At 41.3% G+C, this 17,253-nt stretch overlaps 1 protein-coding gene across 3 annotated transcripts in view; it reads left to right on the forward strand.

The window, feature by feature from the left end:
• Nucleotides 1–17,028, forward strand: part of TMTC4 (transmembrane O-mannosyltransferase targeting cadherins 4) — a 73,407-nt gene extending 56,379 nt beyond the window's left edge. For all 3 annotated transcript variants that reach the window (XM_021677380.2, XM_021677379.2, XM_021677378.2), the window contains 4 exons: nucleotides 6,076–6,190; nucleotides 8,122–8,234; nucleotides 14,510–14,579; nucleotides 15,799–17,028. In XM_021677380.2, coding sequence (XP_021533055.2) covers nucleotides 6,076–6,190; nucleotides 8,122–8,234; nucleotides 14,510–14,579; nucleotides 15,799–15,947 — 447 coding nt within the window. In that variant the 3' untranslated portion in view covers nucleotides 15,948–17,028. The remainder of the gene's footprint in view (nucleotides 1–6,075; nucleotides 6,191–8,121; nucleotides 8,235–14,509; nucleotides 14,580–15,798) is intronic.
• Nucleotides 17,029–17,253: the final 225 nt, after the last annotated feature.

The raw sequence follows: 17,253 nt of genomic DNA on the forward strand, positions 1-17,253 counted from the left end.
AGTGATGGGCTGTTTGTTCCTAGGGGGCAGGGGAGGCTGTAAAACCTCAGCATAATGCTGTGAGTGGTGACTTGAAAATTCAATCACATATAAAGCAGGGGCGATCCTCACAAAGTTAGTGAAGTGAGAATAGGGGTTGGGTGGTGGATGGGAGCACATGAGGTCTTAACCTGAACTCATGCATTTGGGTGGTTATGAATATATGGATGCAGGGATTACTGTTTCTGTTCACTGTATCTGTTAAACTAGTACTCAAGTGACTAAATATGAGACTTGATATTCATATGAATTCTTTCATTCCTTTTTTTCTTTTTCTGGAGGTTTCTCTTCTTTTCCTTTATTGCTCACAAAGTAAGTGGGTCGCCTGCGGCCTCCCAGGTTGTCCTTTAGGCTCTAAACAGTCTTCTTCCCTCTCCTAGTAGCTGCCTTTCACTGCAGTTCCTTGGGATTTGGAAAATAGAGGATTTATAATAAATGCTCCTTCTGTAAGAGTTATATCCAAAGGGAGGAACATGGACTGTAAAGTACCAGCTTTTATCATGTGCTGTAGTCCTTGGGATTCATTAGACTTTCACTTGGAAGATCATCTATAGCATTGAACAGATTGAGACCTTGTACTGCTCTTTGTGTATATTGTTCACTAATTACGCTACCGTGAAATGGTCTTCCTCTGTTCCCTTCAGCCAACTGTTCCTGCTTATTTAAGGCTTTTGCTCTCCATTGTGGTTTAATTATCCAGCTTTTTCCTGCTTGACAGCTTAAAAGCATTAAGAGCTTAATCTTCAACAACTCAACCAACCTATTTATATATTGGCAAATAAGAACTTAATAACTTAAGAGGTTTTTTTGTTTGTTTATTTTAAGAAATCACTCTCTGATAACAGGAGACAGAGATTTGTTTTGATTTCTAGACCCCAATATGGAGAGAATATAAGGCAGCTCTCTTGTGGAATAGGAAATCAGGAAGAGTGGGATTACTGGGACATACTACTGATCTTACAAAGTTACAGTAATAGTGACTGGAGGGATTACTGAAGACAATTCATGTTGGAAGGACTGGATGTATCCAGGAAAACAGAAACCATTCTAAGTGTTTTAGATAGAGAAGATTTAATATAGGGAATTGGTTTACACTGTCATTGGAAGACTGGATGAGCAAAAATGTGATGGTAACATGAACTCTGAGATTAAAGGGAATCCTGTGAGTTTAGGGGAACAGACAGGAGGGTGTGGTGCTACTAGGATTTAAGAACTCATACAAGATTACAGTCTCTGGACCTACCACAACCTCAAGAGCTGTGATCATGGGAGACAGACCACTGTTCCCACCCTGCTTGCTGACGCCACCCTGGGATGGTAGAGGAGGGGACATAACCTCTTCAGAAACACTGCCAGGGGAAGAAAGGAGACAGTGTGAGTGGGAGGAAAGGACTGCTCCCCTCTTCCCACCATCCAGTGCCTGTTGACAGAAAGGAACCAAGTGGCAAAGAAGCCTAGGAAATGTAGTTGCAGACTCCCAGCCCCTGCTTGTCAGAGCAGAGTACAGAAGGGTGGGTGTAGGACTACTGGGTGACTGATGTTACCAATCTACTTCCCAGATGAGCAGTTCTGGTTAAATTATCACTTTTCTCTGCATCCCTGAAAGAGTTTATTTCCTTTGTGTAGATACTATAAGGTGAGTAGAGTTTGAGACAAAATGAAACTAAATTTTATCTGATTCAGTCTATTCTTCAATACATAGTAATAATAATTATAGTAATAACAGTAAAATAGTGAAGATTTTGTCATGTTGGGTAAATGAAGTTATGTTGATTGTTCTGGGTGTGTTCAAATGTTGCCATGGATTTTGTCCAAGTGACTCAAATGCATATCACTTGGTGGAGTGAATTAACCTGAGGAATTGCTGGACCATCAAGTAGAGATAATTGTTAGAATAATTAAGCATCCCAAATTATTTTAATTTTCTGACCTTTTCCTATCATTTCCTCATTAAAGGGGTAAAAATATTGTAACTTGAGTTTCTGAGTCTCATGGGAAATTCTGATATTTTTAGCAAATGATTCATTAACACTTTATTTTTCTTGCATAATGTGCTACCAATTTGCTGTGCAGCATAGGACAAGTCAAAATGTTTTTGTTGTCTACAGAAAAGACAGACTTGGCAGTAAGTAAGGAAACAGCCTTAAGCTCTGATAAAATTGTCATCATGTGTACTTTTTGCAGAGTTAAAAGGATCAAGTACGCTCAAATAAAATGTGCATTTAAACTGAGATAAGAGGGCAACAGGGTCACCTGCTGAAAAAATCCATCTCTCTCTCTCTCTCTCTCTCTGCTTTTATTAACTATGCAAATTGAGAGCTAGCCATTTTGTATTCTGTTACAAATGTTAACCTTCCCTCTCATAAGAAACAACAAATCTGGAAGCATTCCCTTTGAGAACTGGAACCAGGCAAAGATGCCCACTCTCACCACTCTTATTCAACATGGTACTGGAAGTCCTAGCCAGAGCAATCAGGCAAGAAAAAGAAATAAAAGATATATAAATAGGAAAAGAAGAAATCAAGCTATCTCTCTTCATAGACAATGTGATTCTACACCTAGAAAACCCTGCAGACTTTACCACAAGGCTCCTAGACCTCATAAACAACTTCAGTAAAGTTTCAGGATACAAAGTCAGTGTACAAAAATAAGAAACATATCTATACACCAATAACATTCAAGCTGAGAGCCAAATCAAGAACGCAGTCCCATTTACAATAGCCATAAAAAGAAAAAAAATACCTGGGAATTCAGCTAATCAAGGAGGTGAAGGATCTCTGCAAATAGAACTACAAAACACTGCTGAAAGAAATCAGAGACAACACAAACAAGTGGAAGAACATTTCATGACCATGAATTGGAAATCAATATTGTTCAAATGGCTATACTGCCCAAAGCAATCTATAGATTCAGCACTGTTTCTATAACTACCAACGTCATTTTTCAAAGAATTAGAAAAAACTATTCTTAAATTGATATTGAACCAAAAAAGAACCTGAATAGCCAAAGCAATCCTAAACATAAAGAAGAAAGCCAGAGGCATCATATTACCTCACTTTAAACTATATTTTAATGTTACACTAACCAAAACAGTATGGTACTGGTGCAAAAACAGACACAAAGACGAGTGTAGCAGAATAGAGAACCCAGAAATAAAGCCACACACCTACAGCCATGTGGTCTTCAACCAAATTTTTTTTAAAGCAATGGGGAAAGGGCTTCCTAGTCAATAAATAGTGCTGGGATAGCTGGCCAGCCATACACAAAAGAGTGAAAAATTAACTCAAGATACATTAAAAATTTAAATGTAAGACCTCAAACTACAAGAATCCTAGAAGAGGCTGAGTACAGTGGCTCACACCTGTAATCCTAGCACTTTGGGAATGGCTTGAGCCCAGGAGTTTGAAACCAGCCTGGGCAACATGGCAAAACCTCATCTCTACAAAAAAAATAAATAAATAAAATAGCTGGGTGTGGTGGCATGTGCCTGTAGTCCCAGCTACCTGGGAGACTGAGGTGGGAGGATTGATTGAGCCCAGGAGATGGAGGCTATAGGGAGCCACTGGTCATACCATATCATACCACTGCACTCCTGCCTGGATGACAGTAAGACCCTGCTTTTAAAAAAAAAAATTAAAAAAAAAAAAAAAGAATCCTAGACGAAAACCTAGGAAACACTATTCTAGACATCATCCCTGGGAAAGAATTGATGACTAAGTCCTCAGAAGCAATTGCAATGAAAACAAAAATTGACAAGTGGGACCTAATTAAACCAAAAGGTTTCTGCACAGCAAAAGAAACTATCAAGAGTAAGCAGACGACCTACAGAATGGGAGAGAATATTCATAAACTATGCATCCAACAAAGAAAGTAATCTATAAGTAAGAAATCAACAAAATCTGCAAGTAAGAAATCAACAAGCAAAAAACAACCCCATTAAAAAGTGGGCAAAAGGCATGACCAGACACTTCTCAAAAGAAGGCATACAAGCAGCCAACAAACATGAGAAAATGCTCATCATCACTAATCATTAGAGAAATGCAAATCAAAACCACAATTGAGATACATTTCACACCAGTGGCCATTATCAAAAAGTGAAAAAACAATAGTTACTGGCAAGGCTGTAGGAGAAAAAGGAATGCTTAGACACTGTATATAATTCAGACACTATGAAAAGCAGTTTAGAGATTTCTCAAAGAACTTAAAACTGCCGTTCCACCCAGCAATCTCATGACTGGCTATATGCCCAAAATAAATCATTCCACAAAAAACACATGTTGCCAGGCTCACATCTGTAATACCAGCACTTTGGGAGGCCAAGGCGGGTGGATCATGAGGTCAGGAGTTCAAGACCACCTTGGCCAAGATGGTGAAAGCCAATCTCTACTAAAAATACTAAAATTAGCCAGGTGTGGTGGGGGTATCCCTGTAATCCCAGCTATTCGGAAGGCTGAGGCTTCGAGAATTGCTTGAACCGGGAGGTGGAGGTTGCAGTGAACCAAGATTGCACCACTGCACTCCAGGCTGAGCAACAGAGAAAGACTCTGTCTTTAAAAAAATAAAGACACTTTCATTCGTATATTCATCACAGCACTATTCACAATAGCAAAGACACCGAATCAACCTAGGTGCCCGTCCGCTGTAGACCGGAAAAAGAAAATGTGGTACATATCCACCATGGAATACCATGCAGCCATAAAAAAGAATGAAATCATGTCCTTTGCAGTAACATGGCTGCCACTGGAGGCCAGTATCCTAGGCAAATAAATGCAGGAACAGAAAACCAACTGCTGTCTGTTCTCATAAGTGAGCACTAAACATTGGGTACTCATGAACATAAAGATGACAACCATAGACACTTGGGACCACTAGAGTGGGGAGGCAGAGAGGCCAGCCAGGGTTGAAACACTGTCAGGTACTATGCTCACTATCTGGATGACAGGATCATTCATGTCCCAAGCCTCAGCATCACACAATTTACCCATGTGACAAACCTGCACATGTACATTCTGAATCTAAAATAAAAGTTGAAGGTCTAGTGTGGTGGTTCACACCTGTGATCCCAGCACTGCGGGAGGCCAAGGTGGGCAGATCAGTTGAGGCCAGGAATTTGAGGCCAGCCTGGGCAACATCATGAAACCGCATCTCTACTAAAAATACAAAAATCAGCCAGGCATGGTAACACACATCTGTGATCCCAGCTACTCAGGAGGCTGAGGCACAAGAATTGTTCAAACTTGGAAGGCAGAGGTTGTAGTGAGCTGAGATCGTGCCACTGGACTCCAGCCTGGGCGACAGAGCTAGACTGTTTCAAAATAAATAAATATATAAAAATTTTTAAAAAGTCGAAATTATAAAAAATAAAGCAACAGGTATTTTTCTGCTTCCTAAATAAAGCAAACAGACTCGAAATTGCCAAGAGGTTTTACCTTACCATAGGAGACTTTTCCAAGGAGTTTACAAAGTATGTCTGATATGCTCTTGTTTTTATATTTACTTTAGACACAGGCAGGAAGAGACCCCAAGACCACCCTTCACAAGGTGAATTGGACACATAGCTTTTGATCATGTGAAATATTTTGTTTACTATTCTAAGTAATGCTTTATCAACAATGAACTTATGAAGTCTTTTGTGAGAAAGACTAGTGATTAGGTGTTTTTCAACATTTCAGCAATCTGAAATATGAGTTGATTCCTAAAATCACTAAATAACAGGAAATAGGACTTTATACGTTTGGACCTTGTTCTTACTCCTGCTTTACCATTTCTATTCTGTAACTGGGCTCGTTCATTTCCTTCTGCCTTAGTTGCTTCATCTGTAAAATGGGGATAACAATAATATCTACTTCATTGGTATTGTTTTGAGGATTAAATGAGTTGATATGAAAAACTAGAAGCTCCATAAATTAAAGTTAGGTAGGTTTTTTATTTTTGTTTGTTGGGCTTTTTCTTTTCTTTCTTTTTTTTAAATAATGTCTTGGAAAGAGGAAGCAGGGAACTTGGAATATTGATTATTTTGATGTGTGTGATTTTCAGTATGCAGATCTCAATCGCCATGTGGATGCCTTGAATGCGTGGAGAAATGCCACCGTGCTGAAACCAGAGCACAGCCTGGCCTGGAACAACATGATAATACTCCTCGACAATACAGGTACAGAGAAGGTCACAGGAGAGGGCTCCATAGTCGAGTACCACTGAAGACTTAGGAAACAGAGACTATTGTGCTTTCTTCCTCCTGAGTTTAAAAAAACTAATATGAAGTTAAATATTTTCTATTACAAAAATGTCTTTTCTTCGAGAAAATTGAATTTCTGGGGCTGGGCGCAGTGGCTCATGCCTATAATCTCAGCACTTTGGGAGGCCAAGATGGGCAGATCAGCTGAGGTCAAGAAATCAAGACCATCCTGGCTAACACGGTGAAACCTCATCTCTACTACAAAAAATTAGCCGGGCATGTTGGTGCATACCTGTAATCTCAGCTACTCGGAAGGCTGAGGCAGGAGAGTCACTTGAACCCAGGAGGCGGAAGTTGCAGTGAGCTGAGACCATGCCGTTGCACTCCACCCTGGGCAACAAGAATGAAACTCCCATCTCAGAAAAAAAGAAAATTGAATTTCTTTGGACATACTGGAATGTGAATGTCTGGGAAAGTGACACTCCACGTAGAACTGGTGTTGAGGGAGAGGTGTGATGGTATCTTGTCCACCAGTGGCCATCCTCTGGGGCACTGGGAGCACCCAGAAGTGAGCAAGAATGACCTTAGGGCTAATGAAATGGATGGTGCTAAGTCCATACCCTAAGTTCATGGATTTCACTCAAAGGAGCCCTCTTAGTCTATACTGAGAGCCATGGATTCTTACCTTTTTTTTTTTTTATTTTTTGAGATGGAGTCTCACTCTGTCACCTAGCCTGGAGTGCAGTGGTGTGATCTTGGCTAACTGCAACCTCCACCTTTTGGGTTCAAGCAATTCTCCTGCCTCAGCCTCCTGAGTAGCTGAGATTACAGGCATACACCACCACGCCTGGCTAATTTTTGTATTTTTAGTAGAGACGAGATTTCACCATGTTGGTCAGGCTGGTCTCGAACTCCTGACCTCATGATCTACCATGGTCAGCCTCCCAAAGTGGGATTCTTTTTATATGATGCTAATCGACTTGAAGATCTGGTTTCCTATTCCTGAGCAGACCAGATTCAATCAATTAGGAGTTACTCTGCCTGCCTCACTTTAAAAATCCAAACGTTCTTTAAGAAATGATGGCATTAGGCACAGAAAGGCAAATATCACATGCTCTCACTCATGGGGTATCTGGAAAAATGGACCTTGTGGAGCTAGAGACTAGAACAATAGTTACTAGGGGCTGGGGAGGGGGCGGGGATAAATATAGGTGGGTTAATGGGAATGAACACAGAAGGCATAAGTTCTAGTGCTCCATTGCACGGTAGGGTGACTGTAGTTAACACTTTATGATATATTTCAAAAGCGCTAGAAGATTTGACATGTTCCTAACATAAAGAAATGATCAATATTTGAGGTGATGGATGTCTTAAATACCGTGATTTGATCACTACACATTGTATGCATGTATCAAAATATCACATTTCCCATCAATATGTACAGTTATGTGTCAATAAAAATATTTTAATGATAGTGTTAATTTGATCATCTACATGGTGTAGAGCAGAAATGTGTGCTTCCAGGGAAAATACATATGTGTACTTCAGTGTGATAAATTCTCAGTTATGAAAGTGTTGCTGTAATCCTCTTATTTTGCAGATTTGTTTGGGTATAACTAGTATCTGGGGAAAAATTAAAACTAGGTTTTAGATGGTTTTATAGAAGTTAATCAAAAGCTGTTTGTGTTGTGTCAGAAATGTGCTGAATTCTGTGACTTTGCCACTGATAGGGTCGCACATGCATTGTGTGTGTGTGTGTGTGTGTGTATTACATGATCTACATAGATTTTCTTAAGTAGTTTATTCATAATTGTCATATGCTGTGCACATAAGCCCTGTTAGTTATAGAGGTTAAAATGCAAGTACAGCATTAACATGTCTTTTATTTTTCCATTTTTTCCTCCCAGGTAATTTAGCCCAAGCTGAAGCAGTTGGAAGAGAGGCATTGGGATTAATACCTAATGATCACTCTCTCATGTTCTCATTGGCAAACGTGCTGGGGAAATCCCAGAAATACAAGGTGCGTAAACCGCAGGCTGTGATTTCTTGCAGTTAATGCCAGCATCTGACAGAAGCCGTTAAGTGTTACTTCTGCCCAGTTAAATTCGGAATCAGGCCAAAACAGTGGCAGCGGTGCACCAATGTGGCTTGGCCAGTTTGTTCCCTAGAAAAGTTGCTTCAAAGACAGCGATGTGGGGCCAAACCCAGTGTCCTTTCTCATCAGAATTAACCACTGTTGTTCACACATGGAGAGAGGGAGAGAGGCCCAAGGAAAAGGGCAGAGCAGGCAGGGAGCTGTGGAATGGCTGAAGTCAGTGGCCTGGCAGGCTGGTGCAGGAGGATTCGAGGCAGCCACGGTGCATCCCCAGAGGTACCCCTGCCCTGGCACAGCGGGGTTAGACTGTATCACGTGCACGTGGACTGGAGCTCTGGGTTTTATCTGCAGGTTCTGTCTTCTGCACAAAAGAATAACCGGCCCAAGGAGAATGCATGACTGGTTCTTGCTGCTTCCAGAGTTTTCTTTATCTGAGTTATATAGGCCATCATCAAGGCCCAGAGTTTTCTGACCAACAAAAACCACAAGATACTAAATCTTTGCTCCAGTTGGCAGCCAGGGTGGAGCAGGAATAGGCTGTGCATAACTCCCTGTGTGTTGAAGAGAACTGGTTGTAAACTTTGTCTATTAGACACCGAGGGAGCTTGTTAAAGCAGAGATGCCCAGATTCTCCCTGCGAGGGATTGTGTTCGTGGGTTAGGTCAGATCAGGAAATAGCATTTTTAACTAGCATCCTGGTGTTGAACACAGATACCACAGAAGCAGTGCCTTAGTCCTTTTTTTTTTTTTTTTTGAGATGGAGTTTCACTCTTGTTACCCAGGCTGGAGTGCAATGGCGCGATCTCGGCTCACCGCAACCTCCGCCTCCTGGGTTCGGGCAATTCTTTCTGCCTCAGCCTCCTGAGTAGCTGGGATTACAGGCACGCGCCACCATGCCCAGCTAATTTTTCATATTTTTAGTAGAGACGGGGTTTCACCATGTTGACCAGGATGGTCTCGATCTCTTGACCTCATGATCCACCCGCCTCGGCCTCCCAAAGTGCTGGAATTACAGGCATGAGCCACCGCGCCTGGCCCGCCTTAGTCCTTTTTTAAGAGAAATACTTTATTTCAGAATCAGGGGCTATATCTTATATCGATCACTCAGCCTATGTGTAAGTCCTAAAGGCAGCAACTAGCTAATAGCTGTTAAGTAGTTAAGTAATTGTAAAATAATGGAATGCATTTCTCATTTGGACCTCAATTTGTTATTCACCTCTCTTTTTCTGTTTATACATGTCATCAGTATAATTTTCAATAACAATAGTAAGATAATTTCATGCATTTCTCTAGTTTACAATGTCGGGCAGTTGAATAGCTTCACTATACATGTTTTAAATTTCTAGATTTTGCTCCAGAAATAGCTTTTTGAAGAGAGTTTAGTTTTCTTTTTTATGAATCTACTTGTGTAGCAGGGGAAGGAGGTGAGGTTTATAGGTTTCCCTTGTAATGACCTTTCCAGCCATCTGTCAGCCTGGGATAGGTCCCAAGTCTGAGTTCTCCTCCAGTGACCCAGCTACAGCGAGTCTTTTTGAAGCTTGGCTTATATAATCATTGTATTGATTTTTCTTTCATCCCACAGTCTGTAAACTGCTGGAATTTCTGTTAAGGAGATAGAACCTAGCGTTCATTTGGCTTCCACTTCACGTTGTTCTTTCTTTTCCCCCTCAAATAAAGTAGAAAATACTCTATAAAGCAGAATGGAGAAATCAACTTCCTCTTTCTCTACATATTTTGCATTTTAATTATCAAGGCCAAGGCACTAGGCCTAAGATAAGGAAAGAGATGATGAAATCTGAAACACAGAACTCAGGACGAGCTCTTCAGCAGCTACCAAGTGTGGGGACATGATGTGACTTCCTGAGCCATGGCATCAGCCACCAAGCAAGCGTTCAATGTATTTTTTTAATTAAGGGTTTGAATTTTAAACGGCTATTTAGGTTTTCCTCTTGTAATGCAAAAATGATACCATTTGCTAATGGTCAGCTGCATCCCTGGCAGTGCTTGTTTCAGGATGTAGTGAGAGGGCCTGTTTCCTGGCAAGGCACTGGGCGGGATGTTCCAGAGAAAACGGATGTGGCAGTGAGTTGCAGGACCTCCAGCCCAGCTATCTTGATGGCAGGGCAGGTGTCTGCTGCCCAACAACTCACTTTTTACCCATGCGCTTGCTGTTTTATATATTATTCACTTGGTAAATCTCCTTAGAAAGCCTGGAGGCTTCTTGAGGTTGGAGCTGAGCCTTCAGTCCTGGTTTGGTATCTCCATTGCTGTTGGGCAGTTACGAAGCACACAGTTAAGTAGTTGTAAAATGATCAGATGCATCTATCATTTGGCCCTGAAATGTTCAGGCTTCCAGAACCTGTTTTGAGATGTTGATGTGCAGAGTGGGTGTTCTCTCTATATCTGTGGTTCTAGGCACCTTTTTTTTTTTTTTTTTTTTTTGAGAAGGAGTCTCACTCTCTCTGTTGCTCAGGCTGGAGTGCAGTGGCAGGATCTTGGCTCACTGCAAGCTCTGCCTCCCGGGTTCAAGCGATTCTTCTGCCTTAGCCTCCTGAGTAGCTGGGACTACAGGTGCATGCCACCACACCCAGCTAATTTTTTGTATTTTTTAAGTAGAGATGGGGTTTCACCATGTTAGCCAGGATGGTCTCCATCTCCTGACCTCATGATCCACCTGCCTCGCCCTCCAAAAGTGCCAGGATTACAGGCGTGAGCCACTGCGCCCGGCCCTAGACACCTTTAAATCCCATCTGAGCAGTCCTTTTTAAAACCTAATCGCGGTCACTTAGCCTCTCTGGGCCTGTTTGTTCATTTGTAAAATGGAGATAGTGATCTGCCCAACCTCTTGACAGGGTGATACAAAAACATGCACAAGAACATAATTTGCAACTCTCAAGTGGTTCATGTGCATATACAGATATATACACATACATATATATTTTTTAGTTTAGTGATCATTCAGTGACTCTCTAGGTATCATTAAAATGTATTAGAATTTATATTACTTCTTTGCTGTTTAATTTCCAATTTCAGGCTAATGTGATCAAGCAAAAATACAAAAGGAACGCTTTTCAGTGCTTACAGCATTGCTTCCTGTGCTGATTTCTTTTTCAGAAGTGGTATTTCCGATGGGCCTGTAGCTTAAGAGCAGGTTATATTGATAGAGTCAGTTTCCCAAACTTCAGACATTTATGTCACACCTTTATGGTTTTTTATTTTTGCCACATCTAGATGTTACCTGACTTATTTACTTGATATTTTTATTTAAATAGATTTTTAACACGAATATATTTAAAGGAGAAACATTGCATCATTACTATAAATACAGGGTAACTGAAAGTGAAACAATCATACTAAGTCCCAGCCAGATACTATTGCTGGCCAAGGCTCTAAGCCAGAGGATCATCCCCTCTCAGCTTCAAGGAGAGATTGGCAGGTGTGTTAGAGGGTGGGACCCACACACCACCACCCAGTGCAAACTTCAGCCCCGATGCAATCAGAAGGAAGAAAGGAGAATAGAGAGTAATTCTCTTCCTGCGTGATTCATGGTTTCAACTTCACATCAGGTCACCCATGTTACCCTTCCTATTCTAGCAGAGGCACAGCGGCCCCTGTGCCCCAGAGCACTCTTGGGTGGCTGCTGTGGCTGAAATGACTTCCGCCCACCCGGGCTTCCTCGCCTGGACATAGAGACTGGCGCTTGTTCCTACCTAGAGGCACAATTTGCAAGGCTTTTCTCATCCCACACCTTTGTTGAATACATTTTGTCTAATACGCTTCTGAAAATAATACATTATTATTCCCCTTTATGCTGAGAAAAAAATATCCCTGACTCTAAGGTGGGTTTATTGGTTCATTGGCATAAATCAGCTCATTGCCTGGGTCTTTACACATCTAGAGACCTCCACAGATGAATTTATAAACAGTTCACTGCTTTCCTGGATGGGGCCATTGGAAAGCCTGATTTAATAGATGAACATTTCATGGGCTTTGAATACTCACAGATGCTGCGCTCTAAAGAAGCCCCTCCAATCCCTGCTCCCAGGCCCAGGTACAGGCCCAGGGGCTGCCCCTGTGACCTGGAGAGAGCCAGGCCACCCTTCACCTCCCCTCAAACCAGCTCTTCCTCCTGACACACCTTCTTTTGTCCACATGGTGTTGTGTTTCTGTTGCCCTGACTTGGAAATCTTGACTCATGTTTCCTCCCTTGTCCCCTGGCCCAGTGCTCTCTGTCTGTTCTTCCTCATCCCAGTTCCTTCACACTGGCCTCCTGCAGAGTTTGGGCCCCACCCTGCTGAGAGCAGTGGCCCTCTAACAAAGTCAGCTCTGAGCCCTTCCCTGTCTTCCGCACCACTGTGTCCCCCAAACTGCTGTCTCTTTGATGTCCTGAATGATGTTTGCCCTCACAGGCCATCTGAGAAGTTAGCTGAATGAATACATGAATTTAGGAACCCTAGAAAACTCCTAACTGTATCCTTAACCATTTCTCTCTAATTAACACTACTTCATTTACAGGTAGGGAAGCATTTTTAAGTAGATGTGGTTCCCTGACCTTTCTGTGTCTCAAGTTTTAGGTTTTAAATGGAAATGTTTGAAAATCATCAGAGACAGCCTAGTGACTCAGAAACCACTGCAAAACTACACAATCCATTTGACGTTTTTTTCTGCAGCCTACCTGATACAGCTGGAGTCTTGACCCTCTTGGAAGGAGTTTCAGCCCCTGAAACTTGGAATGTAGACACTGACTTTGAACTGACATCCCATATGTTGTCTTGATGTCTTAAGTCCCTCTTGGATGACATTTCTGAAATACAAGTGTTTCTCTGCCACCTCTGTCTAAAATGTCATGGTTTTGGAGATGGTCACCCACATTCCCAGCCAATTTCTCAGGAGTACGACAGGCCATAACAGGGCAAAGGAACTGGTGGTCTTGCACATTATAAAATGCACAGTCCCAAATGTGGGGAGCCCACCTGGAGAAATTCATGTGTGACCCAGATAGAAGGCACAAAAACTATCCCCACACCAACAGATTTGGTTGGTTAAGCTCAGTATGTGATAACGATTTTCTTTTTTTTTTGAGTCTTGCTCTGTCGCCCAGGCGGGAGTGCAGTGATGCGATCTCGGCTCACTGCAGCCTCTGCCTCCCCATTCAAGTGATTTTCCTGCCTCGGCCTCCTGAGTAGCTGGGATTAAAGGCTCGCACCACCACACCTGGCTATTTTTTGTATTTTTAGTAGAGATGGGGTTTTTCACTAGATTGGCCAGACTGCTCTCAGACTCCTGGCTTCAAGTGATCTGCCCACCTTGACCGTCCAAAGGATTGGGATTACAGGCATAAGCCACCACGCCCAGCATGTGATACTGATTAAAACATGCTGCCCTTTAGGAATGTGTAGGTGGGTGGAGTAAACAGTGCCCCACCACCCACACCCCAGGGCACATGTCAATAAAAACAGGTAGGCATCTTTATTTCTCAGCATTACGGTAGAAAGGGACCAGCCAGCCAACGGTTTTTAGCAGTGATCAGGGTAGGAAGACACTCTGCCCTGCTTCTTAGTGGCCAGGTTGGAAGTGAGTATGACTTGGAAGAAATGCAAAGCCGCTTAAGAATCAATTCACACCCATCGGGGCATTTGGTCATGGTCATGTCCAGTACTGCAACAATGTAGATGAGAGGTGGCCATTCCTTCCTCATTTTCTGCCCATTCTTTCCAGATGAATGGGGCTGCTTCTGGGCTGCCCAGCGTGTTGTAGGTTCTTGAGGGAGAGGAAATGGGCCTCGACTCCTACCCTGAGAGCTCTGGAAGTGAGTTTCCTGGTGCTGGCTGGAAGTGGCATTGGCGTGGGTGTGCTCCAGGGCTCAGCCCTCTCCTGTTCACTGGGCCTCCTGTCATCCTCACACACCCTGCCCTGGGTGACTTGCATAACGTTGCAGAAGTCCAACCACTGCAGGGAGGCAGGTGGTGGCACTCACGAGCATGTTCATCCCCTCTCTGCGGCCACCACTCCCTCCTGCTGCCCCTTGTCAGCCTCTCTTTGGCAGAGTATGGCCCTGCTGGGCCTTCTGAATGTTTCTGGAAGAATGCAGTGATACAAAAAGAGGTTAAAAGTTTGAGAACCATAGGTGATAAAACTGGGAACTGCTTTGAGCTTCATGTACAATAAATAGCTTCCTTTTTATGTTTTTCATTTTTTAGGAATCTGAAGCTTTATTCCTCAAGGCAATTAAAGCAAATCCAAATGCTGCAAGTTACCATGGTAATTTGGGTAAGAAAAATGTTCAACTTAAATCGTTGAAATTCTATGTTACTCTAATGAAGTGGGTACATGTCTGTAAAATTAAAGTTGGGACAGTAGTTTTTTTCAAAGCTAGCCTGGCTTTAAAATTTGGTTTTGTTTTTACATTAAAAAGATAGCAAAGTGATGGCCACACTTTCAAATCTTAATCACATGACCAGAACAGCCGCAAAGTTGCCCACTCTGTTCATCACCTTCTCATGAGTAAACTCAGATTGTCCTTCTTGTGTTAAACTGAGAAAGATGAGATTGGCTTAAGGGAATGAGGCTATGGTTAGGAAGAGTTCTCCTACTAAATTAATCATAGGTGCTTTGGAAGCTTGCCATTGAACTTACCTCCTTTTCCTTCCTTCTTACAGAGTAGACCTTCCCCTTCTAGCCTGGTCTTTCTTATGGCCCCTTATGCCTTGGCTAACATGCATTTATAATCATTTATTCTCTAGAATTCATTTCTTGCATTTTTGCGTCTCCATGGTTAAGATGTTTAGAACATAGCATGTTGATGTTAGAATGCTCAGTCACAGAAATGTTTTGCACCAAAGCTGTTCTCTACCAACTCTGAAGCTTCTCTTCACAAAAGTCAGAAAGCATCCACAAGTGATCTTCTGCCCATATAGAAAGTTAGTTTTACTAACAAAATCACTGTAATGATCAGAGGCTAATCATCCAAATGATTAGGTTTATTGTAACTATCATTTTAGGGTCAGCTCTTGATATTAGACCTTATTTCCAAATGGCCCCAAAAAGCTATCACTTCACCAAACGATGTAGGGAAATATCTCTTTAAAATAAACATCTGAACTTCTGCATAGTCAGGCTCTAGACAGTACCTAGCATCCATCGGCCCTCTTCACACACCCAGCCTGGCTTCCTGGAACTTTCATGGCAGCACTGAGACATTGAATGTACTCTTCTTTTTACTTCTTTATGTAATAATGTGACTGTAGGCAGATGTACCTTATCTAGTGCTCTGAAGAGCCCTAGGAGTAACTGGCAGTAGTTAAATGGATAATCACCAGGGAGTGTGATTACAATAAATAACGTTTTCAGTACAAACAATATTGTTTTATACAATTGACTTTTGAAAACTGTTTACAGAGGATCTGTAATATTTCTTTGTCCAAGAGGGTAGGAATATGGCACGTTACTCAGAAGCATTCCCAGTGAAATTCATCTCCTGCTATTTCAGCTGTGCTTTATCATCGCTGGGGACATCTAGACTTGGCCAAGAAACACTATGAAATCTCCTTGCAGCTTGACCCCACGGCATCAGGAACTAAGGAGAATTATGGTCTGCTAAGAAGAAAGCTAGAACAAATGCAAAAGAAAGATGTCTGATCCTTTTTCCTTCATGTTTTGAGGTTGAGCGTGTGTGTGCATGAGGCATATCATTAATAGTATGTGGTTACATTTAACCATTTAAAAGTCTTAGACATGTTATTTATTTTATTGATTTTTCTATGAAAACAAAGACATGCAAAAAGATGACAGCACCAGCAATATACTCTTGAATGCTTGTTGTGACTTTTGCATTGAAATTGTATTTTTTCAGACAACTCAAATGTAATTCTAAAATTCCAAAAAGTCGTCTTTTTTTAATTAAACAGAAAAAGAGAAAAAACTATCTTGAGCAACTTTTAGAAGAATTGAACATACATTTAGGATCTGAGCCTTGTCGCGTATGGACCAGCACTACTAAACGTCAGTTATGGCCGAGAAAGGACAGACTGACTCCTACAATTTGTATAAATAATGAACATGTCTGTATATTAGCATTTTTATTTAATGACAAAACAAATTAAGATTCTTGTTTTTTATCTCTTTTTTTTAAACAATATAGTGTGAACTTCGTTTGTAAGGAAATATTTATTTGTATTTTTATGTTTTGAATAGGGCAAATAATTGAATGAGGAATGGAGATTTTAACATTAGTCTATCTATTTGCTTTTCCCCATAGGAAGAAATTGACTCTTGCAGTAGTTTTTGGATGCTCTGACTTGTGCAATTTCAATTTATAGGAGGTTATATATAATATTTTACATAGACAGTTACTATCAATAGAAAGTTGAAGCCACACTTTAGGCAAGAGCAGGCAGCCTCACATCTTTATTTTTGTTACATCCAGGGTTAAGAGGGCAACACATCTATGTAAGCTGCTTTTTAGTATTTTTAACTGTAAAGTCATTTTCCATTCTGCTTAATAAAAGTACAGACATTATCCAGAAAATGCAAAATTTTCTCTCAAATGGAGCCACATTCGGGGAATTTGTGGTATTTTTAGGAATTGAGTTGTTCCTGCTGTTTTATTTAATCCAAACAATGTTTTGTTCTTCTCTGTATGCTGTTGACCGAATGATTTATGCAATCTCTATAATTTCTTACGCAGTAAAATTATTACACAAACTAGCATGAAAATGTCGTATTGCCTTCTTAATCAATGATTTTTAAGTAGTGAACTTTGTACCCTCCTTTACCTTAAAATGAAATCAAAGTGACCGGATCATCTTTTATGAGACTGAATTGCAGTACAGCGTTAACGAAGTTCAGAGAACAGAACGACCAGATCCACACTGAGAGGAATTTGATTCTCTGGACTCACTTTTTGTGGGCAGATCTGTGTAAAGTTGTAAGTTAGTAATTGTAA

The sequence above is a fragment of the Aotus nancymaae genome, unplaced genomic scaffold (genome assembly GCF_030222135.1).
Source record: "Aotus nancymaae isolate 86718 unplaced genomic scaffold, 86718_ANA_hifiasm-v0.15.2.pri h1tg000048l, whole genome shotgun sequence".
In the NCBI taxonomy this organism is placed as follows: Eukaryota; Metazoa; Chordata; class Mammalia; order Primates; family Aotidae; genus Aotus; species Aotus nancymaae.